Genomic DNA, 8,067 nt, shown 5'->3' on the forward strand with positions numbered 1-8,067 from the left:
TCACATGACAGCTCATGAACCTAAAAAGATGGCGAGTAGCATAGTAGTGTTTTCGCGGCGGCAATGCAAAATTTAAATGCATTTTTATTGCACTTATCGATCGAATATTTTTTTTGTAAATTGTATGGTAATTTATCATTACTTTAGGATCAAATTAAGATACTTTAAAAAAAACAGGCTAAGTGCGAGTCAGACTCGATTTGAAGCAATCCGTTTTGTAATTTGGTAATTATGGTTTTCTATGAATGTTAGGATGCAATAATGGTTTTTAGTTAACTATGAGGAAATATTCCACGTACGTAACGGAAATGAGGCAATATTAATATGAAGATTGTAGAAATTAGGAATTGTTAGGAAATAAGATAAAGGAACGGACTCACTCCAGAAGTTGGCTTGGACGACCGTTATGCTTCTGGGTCCACTCTGCTGCGAATTTTCTGCCGATGACTCGGAAGATCGAAGAGTTTCTTCTTTGTTCGAAGGACCACTTGTTTGTACCTTGGGCTGTTGGTTAGGCGCTGGTAAGTTTCGAACCTTCGTTCTTCTTGGCTGTCGCAATTGGGTTAGTGGAATCTTGAGTTTTCCTTTATTAACTTGTGTGTTGAAATCGATGTAATGTAAAAGTCCGTTAACGTTACGTGCTGAAATCATCTGAAGCCTGTTAGTCCGTTTCCTGCCTAATGTCAGGCTGTCACATTATATGTCGTATCACTGTCACTGTCAATGTCTTTTGAGTAGACCACAGACCCAGTGCCTTGTCTATGATCTGTTTGTTTATATAGTTGTTGTGTTCACAACACGCACCGAGTGTAAAGCCCTTTCATATTATGATACCCCACTTAGTATAGTTATCTTACTTTGCAAATAGTTACATTTTAATTTTTTTTGTGATGTAACCACAAATTCATGGTTTTCGAAAATAATTCCTTTACTTGTGCTATAAGACCTACTTACCTACCTTCATTATACTATGTCAACGGGAAGTAGGGTACCACAGTCCTTTGTTCTGAGAGGTACCCTATAGGTTCTCTTGACAGACACTACGGACAGACGGACAGATGCAGACAACGAAGTGATCCTATAAGGGTTACTTTTTTCTTTTGAGGTACGGAACCCTAAAATACGTTGTTACGTTGAGTGTGTTTTGCCGGACAGCACGTGAAGTTCTAAAAGAATAAGAAAGAGGGTAGTTCGCTACTGTTCATGACCGCTCGAATTTCATCTCGCAGCCATTGTTGCCAACTCGGATTTTGAAAAAGGCGTAGACCACATTAGAAAAAGACGTAGATTTAGTAAAAATTTCGGATGAAAAGTTCGTAGATCAACGTACTTTTTTTCTGGGTAAAATGAAGAGAGTAAGGTAGTGTTTTGTCATACAATTTATTCATTTTCATCAATTTCAGCCTCACGCAAATGAAACTCATACATATTTGTTAAAAAATTCTTGCAAAGGTCGCTGTTTTTTTATATTTAATTTTTGTAAAAAGTAGGCCAGTTAGTGTTTTATTGAAAAGTCTGTTTCTTAAGTTTGTTTTCATTAAGTTGTTAGTCCGTTTGAATTTGAACTTTGAATCGAAATGCATAGTATCTCTATGATAGTACGACATAGTGCATACAAGGCTCTTTTGGCACTTGAATGACATTGACAGGGGGGTGTAGTTGTAGAACAAAGGCTGCCAGCAAATAAAATCTCCTCAATTTTACGGAATATATTGAAATTGTCAATGTCGAAAGTCGAGTAAGTTTTATTTAATTTTAACTGAATAAGAAATTGGGAAAGCCGTCCCTGTTTCCAAATAGAGAAAGAATAATAAAAACCATTTATAGGTGGACTAGCTATATTTAGTTACCTGGTGCTAAATATAGCTATAAGATGCAGACACATTTATGCTGTACAATATATTATTAGGATATATCATGATGTTATTTAAATGGAATGGCTCTAATATTTAACAAAAACAGTGAATTTTAAATTTTTTTACTTAGCAACACTGCATTTAAGGTCACACCGTGATATTTCAAAAGATGGCGGCTTTATTTTCGCCACGCGCCAAGAGTCTGACAGTGACACTAGTGACAATTTCTGCAAAGCGAACGTTCCATTTTACACAGTCACATGTATATTGTTGTAACTGTATAAAAAGGGAACTTTTTTAATAATCTTTTTCATGAATGAAAAGGAAATTCAAATTATGCCCATTCAGCCTCAAAAGGCTAAGTATTCGATTACTTTGTACAATTTGATAAAAAATACGTAGATTCTGGGACTGAAGTTCGTAGGTTTGCAGGAAAGGCCTAAAGTTAGTAGATCTACGTAAAAAGACGTAGATGTGGCAACGCTGCTCGCAGCACTGCAGTGAGCAGTCCCGTCATGACCCCGACCCATGGAACTGGGTCGAAATATCGACAAATAAAGTCATCAAATTAATCGTGGTATGCACCCGTTATCTACATTATAATATGGAGCCCCAAAATGCTGAAATTCAATATATATTTTTAGTGTCCCTAAGGCTCTTACATAATGTATGACCTAAATCGGCCCTGTCGGGTAGGTATGATTCTATCGAAAATTCAAACTAAGTACCTACATAATATGAATCCGAAAGTACGTTTATTCTATCACCAGTTTCAATTAAATTGGGAAGTTGGCACAGACCTAGCAGTCCTAGCGCACTATTTGTTGATAGATATAGCGGGTGAAGTAGCGGAGAGTGAAAAACATCAATCCAAGTAGGTATATCAGTAGCGCAAAGGCAAGTCTAGCTATGGGCTATGGCCTCTACCTGCCCGAAATGTAGTCTGACCGGTTTTCATGCTTACGGTCGTAGCCTGCAGTCCGCAAAATCACTCCCACTAGCCGGTTCCATCGCCCACTTCAAACATAATAATTCTACCGTTTTAAGCAACCTGATTTTGTCTCTTATCTATTACATACAGTAAGCGAAGTGAAGTTAATAAAATCGAATTAGTTTCGTTGCTATTTTTTGGAGACTGATTTGTAATTAATGTTTGTGATATGTTGATAATAGTGAATATCCTGAGATAAACATACCTAATAAGTAGTTAGGTATTTAAGAACGATGTGTTTTAGTGCTAGTGTTAGAAGATAACAAATCTTTATTGGTCACTGATCAAGAGATTCTAAAACGAACAACAAAAGTACCTACTTAACATGATACATTATAATCCTTCGAACATGGAATCTCTACCCAAACAATTTGTCTCTGCAATGAGAACTCTGTTTGATATCATGGATGATAAACACACTGGGTATGTAAATTTAACGGATATCGAAAACCGATGGCGCGACGACCGCACCAAAGGGCTTCCCCGCGGCGTTATAGAAAGCCTGCAAAAGGTTGCTTCCCATGATGGACTCCTAACGTTTGAAAGCTTTTGCACTGGTCTTAAAATTTGTCTCTTGCGGAATCAGGTGCAAAATGCTTCCAATAAAATTAATGCAATTTCAGAAGATATCGATGCGAAAGGACTGCACTCTCAGATGTGTAGTAGTGCACAACTCCATCGCCCTCCGTCTGCTCCTTTAATGGATATGGATAACGCACATAATAGAGATAGAAGTTGGAATTTGATGAGAAAAGCGGGGAACTCGACACAACATCGAACAACGAGTATGCCTCAATTGATTGAAAATAAGGACACTCCACTACCGGAGATACTTTCTAACGGTAAACCATCGTCTATTACTAAACACGATACTTCTCAATCGCATCGGGTTTACGGGCCTCCAAAACCGCCACGCTTAGAAAAAAACGCCATGGAAAGGAAAGAAAATTCTAGAAGTTTTAAATCAGAAGATAAGATTTTGGGAAGTGATGATATAGGAGACGTTAGATTGGATAAGTTAGATTTTGAAGACATAACGCGATCTATAGAGGGGCAAGATCGTGGTTTAGGAGATGGTAGGTCAGCTAATGGGACACAGCAGAATCTTAGAAAAACGCCTCGTCGACGGGAACCCCGCCGCCACACGCTTCATAACGGCGTTGATTACAATCTGCTAAAAAAAATGAAACAAATTGAGCAGGAAAAAGACGTACTGCTACAGGGGTTAACTGCTGTAGAGGAAGCTCGGGAATGGTACTTAAAGCAGTTGACAGAAGTACAAGATAAGATGCGCTATGCGGGAAGGATGGGTGCATATGTGGTAAGAAAGTTGCTTATTTCATACTAGCTCTTGTCTGCGACATCGTCCGCCTAATAATATAATTCATAGCCTCGATTATTATGTACACGACAATAATGTACCTAGGTAGCTACTCGTATCTATCAGTGAAAGAATTCAGATATCAGAATCGGTTCATCAGTGCCGGAGTTGGTGTTTGGTGGTGGTTGGTGTTGTTTCTTTTGTTAAAACTTCATAATATAATCAACTTCTGGCACGCGAGCAGACACGTCTACACGCCAATATTTTAAAGAGGTAAAGATTGTAAGTTTGGATGTAGGAGATACTGTCCAAAACTATAGTAGGTACGCACGTCACCCGCGCTCGCCCACATCTGGTTAGTGCAGAGGCTGTGCGGGTGTGCAGGGCGTTCCCTCCCCGATTGCCATCTCGAGCTGTCGCCGACTCATCCGATTTCAAAAATATTACATCCCAGAGTACTATTGACCTTGACCTTTTATTTTTATTTTAGGTAGGTCACTAATTCAGCGCCGGGAGCAGCGTCGTACCTTTTTAACGCCTGTAAATAAATATAAATATTTTTATTCAATTAAACTTTTGAATCGTCAAATGCATCTACTGGTTCGGAATGCCTTTTAGTAGTTTTTGCCACATACTATCATCTGGCACGGTTACGGTAACGCTGCTCCACTTTCGTCTTTTAAAGCTGCCGGCATCGAACGTAACCACTAACCTATCTTGACATTGGTACTTTAAGGAACCTTGGAATGAAGCACATCAAGAGCGCCTGGAGCTCCTTCGGGCGCGTGTTTTAGAACTAAACCGACAGCTTGGAGCATTGGCCGCAGGATGGCGCCATGGGCAGTTGTCCCTGCACATGAATTTGGCTTTGCCGGCAACTACTCCGACTACGCCGAACAATGCTGCTGTGCTCAAGTCACAGAACCGATTGCTTGCTGAGGTAAATTTTTTGGTATAGTTCTTGCAATTCACGAGCGCGCGTGAACTTTACTTGTGATTACGTCGTCATATACTATTACGTAAGTGTGCGTGCCTGTCGGACCAAATCAGTCGCGAGCATAGAGCAGAAACAAAGAGGAGATGTTGTATTAAGATTTCCCTATGAAATATCGAGTGACATTTTGCGGGGTGAGGGGTTGTGGAACGCCGCCCACTTCTCAATTTTCCATCTGCGGGTTAGTAGCAAAACTACTCGCTTAGCGACCTAACATCGATGTCACTACATAGTTCAGCTATCTCACACTAGATGTCAATAATCTAGAACTATTTTAATAATTACGTATAAAATTACTTACAAATGAAATGTGATACCATTCATAGCATCAGAACGTCTGTCTGAATAACTTTGACACGATAAAACACAACACTTCATCCTTTTGTTCTTAAAAACGCGAAAACACACCGATAATACGAGTCTCAATATATGTGAACCTGACGAACGCAGACAGCATACTAACTAAGGCCCCGCCCACAGTGATGACGTCAGGACCTAGTTGAAAATCACAGTGCACAGTTGCTTAGGCCAACTCCTCTTTGTTTCTGCTCTATGGTCGCGAGCATAGGCTTGGTTGTCTGAGCTGCAAAATGAAAAGGGCAGCCTGATTTTTTCTAATCTGAACAATTCATGGTTTCTTTTTTATTCACTATACCCACCCACACACTTGAACCCAATCATTACCTGATGTAAAGTGATGATTGGGCCTAAAATGGGACATACAGGATGTAACCAGAACGCTAGCAAAAACGATGACAAGTGATACTACTGATGATTACTGATACGATAACACCAAAAAAACGCGAAAAAATCTAAATAAAAGTTCTATATTTCCTAAAAGTTCACGATATATTGCAAATAAAATATCTGACTGACGCTAGAGGTCAATAAACGTTGCGTAAGTAGGCCATTCTGAGTCAATGCCACGTCGTAGGCGGTGTAGACCCGAATTTTGCATGCTGTACCTACATTGCAGGGTTGAAAATAATAAATCACTAAAACTACAAAATGAGGTAAATCATTATTGTTATTGGATTGTGTTTAGGTAGTATAACAATAACCCTAAGTTTTTGTTAGCATTCGGGCTACACCCTGTATTTTGCCTATTCACTCTTGTTTTAAAGATACTTGGTTCATAATTATTAATTGGTAAAATTGGTAAATTATAAAATTGCTCTTTTAAAAGTTGGTAATCTTTAACATTATCTTTTACAGGAAGTGACTCGCAAGAATGAACGAATATCTATTCTAGAGCGAGAAAAGTCAGCGCTTATAAGAGAATTACTACTACAAAGAAACAGAACAAAAATTATGGATAATTTCACATAACATCATTATAATAAATTAATAAAATCTCTTACTTTTGCCATAATATACTTTAGATATCACAGAGTCATTTTGTTTTTAAAGCAGTTTATTCACAATGTCTCTATGTTATATACATAAAAAACAGTAATGTTAAAAATCTTATTTATAAGCCTTTTAAATAGTAAGAACACTAAAACTGACAACTAACTAAGAATCATAGGGTTCTTTTTCACTACTAAAAAACCTGTTAGATCAGTTTCATTTGAAAAATGTGCTGTTAATAAAAAGAGTTATATTTCTATTTATTATATAAATAACTAATTTTGTCCACAATATTTTAATAAACTAATACATACTATAATCACAGTTTTTAATTTGTTCCAGCATTTTTATTGTAAAGCGAGTAATTGTATTCCCTAAAAGGTACATCATAAGTCAAGTACCCCTGATCCCAGGCTCTTTCAATAGCAACCAACAGCTCCTTGTGTTTCTTTTGGCAAAGACCAGTTTTAAATGCATCCAAAATCTGTAACAAATAGGTAGCACTTTGTTATACAAGTCTACATTCTGAGTTTGTCTATTTCTATATATTTCCTAGTGGATTTCACAGATTTTCGGCATCATTTAGAATATGTCTTGAGGAAGGTTTGTGTATACATAACACATTCACACTAGAATAGTTAAGCCCACCCAAAAACAAAGCCAGAGCAAGTAGCTAGTTACAAATCCATACTATTATTATAAATCTGAATCGATCTGATCTGATCGATATAGATCGTGTCTACTACTAGTATCAACTAGCTTTTCACTGCCTATCTGTTTAACCAATTTTGACATTTAGTACAGACAGCTTGCATCTTAGAGACAGACTTGGCAAATTTTTATCCCGGAAATATCTGGATTTTAAAAACTTAAATACACATTGGCATCTAGTAAATATATATTTTTAACATATTGATTTTACATACAACTTCTAAGGTTATAAGAGCGGAACGAAGCCTGCAAAGCAATTGAAAGATGTCCAATAATTTGTTTAAAAGATATTACCTGGCCAGTGTATTCAGATATAAACTGCTCTAATAGTTTTGTGTTTCTTGGATCTAATATCAGGTACTCATCGCGACAAATAGGGCAAGGGTTCCCCGTCGATATGATACCATTACGAATACAAGTTCTTCGTGTTTTCCTTGGTGCAAAACCGCCTCTGTGGTTGCGTCTGTATAGATACCAAACTGGATTATCTCCATACGTTTGTTTATACGCTTTGCTATCTAGGTATCTCATGCTTGTTTCTAATGGTATAAGCTTAGTTCTATCTTTTAAAGGATCAATTGTTTTCTGCTGTTCTTCAGCTTGGTCCGAAAAGAAACGAACTGTTTTCAAATCTGCGAAAATTGCTCTGCTAATAATAGAACGTACATTTATTGCAAATGCCATTTTCTTCAACCTGACTTATTCGAATACAAAGGTTTTTAATTTATCAAAAATAGTAAAATTAATAAACCCAATTTATAGGTTAAAACTACTTTACTCTTTAGTCTATGGCACAGTTTTTTTTTTTAATAATAAACTCACAGATAAACTTCTTGTTTACGGC

General features: G+C 37.4%; 2 protein-coding genes across 2 annotated transcripts; one reads left to right on the forward strand and one right to left on the reverse strand.

The window, feature by feature from the left end:
- The first annotated feature begins 3,172 nt into the window (after nucleotides 1-3,172).
- Nucleotides 3,173-6,820, forward strand: LOC117983212 (suppressor APC domain-containing protein 2). Its single transcript, XM_034969700.2, has 3 exons — nucleotides 3,173-4,168; nucleotides 4,905-5,108; nucleotides 6,378-6,820. The coding sequence occupies exons 1-3, from the start codon at nucleotides 3,173-3,175 to the stop codon at nucleotides 6,489-6,491; spliced, it is 1,314 nt and encodes a 437-aa protein (XP_034825591.1). The 3' UTR covers nucleotides 6,492-6,820.
- An 8-nt stretch (nucleotides 6,821-6,828) lies between these two features.
- Nucleotides 6,829-8,031, reverse strand: mRpS18B (mitochondrial ribosomal protein S18B). Its single transcript, XM_034969741.2, has 2 exons — nucleotides 7,518-8,031; nucleotides 6,829-6,996 (listed from the first exon to the last, which is right to left on the reverse strand). Exons 1-2 carry the CDS (start codon nucleotides 7,905-7,907, stop codon nucleotides 6,841-6,843), a joined length of 546 nt encoding a protein of 181 aa, XP_034825632.1. The 5' UTR covers nucleotides 7,908-8,031; the 3' UTR covers nucleotides 6,829-6,840.
- Between the last annotated feature and the right edge of the window lie 36 nt (nucleotides 8,032-8,067).

This window comes from Maniola hyperantus, chromosome 1 (genome assembly GCF_902806685.2).
Source record: "Maniola hyperantus chromosome 1, iAphHyp1.2, whole genome shotgun sequence".
NCBI classification, from domain to species: domain Eukaryota; kingdom Metazoa; phylum Arthropoda; class Insecta; order Lepidoptera; family Nymphalidae; genus Maniola; species Maniola hyperantus.

Bases quoted from the DNA above. Each gene is read 5' to 3' on its own strand.
- LOC117983212 (XM_034969700.2), top strand. From the start codon at position 3,173: ATGATACATTATAATCCTTCGAACATGGAATCTCTACCCAAACAATTT. The intron at 4,169-4,904 runs GTAAGAAAGTTG...TGGTACTTTAAG, and splicing joins GAAGGATGGGTGCATATGTG to GAACCTTGGAATGAAGCACA. The intron at 5,109-6,377 runs GTAAATTTTTTG...TATCTTTTACAG, and splicing joins AGAACCGATTGCTTGCTGAG to GAAGTGACTCGCAAGAATGA.
- mRpS18B (XM_034969741.2), bottom strand. From the start codon at position 7,907: ATGGCATTTGCAATAAATGTACGTTCTATTATTAGCAGAGCAATTTTC. The intron at 6,997-7,517 runs GTAATATCTTTT...TATTTGTTACAG, and splicing joins TATCTGAATACACTGGCCAG to ATTTTGGATGCATTTAAAAC.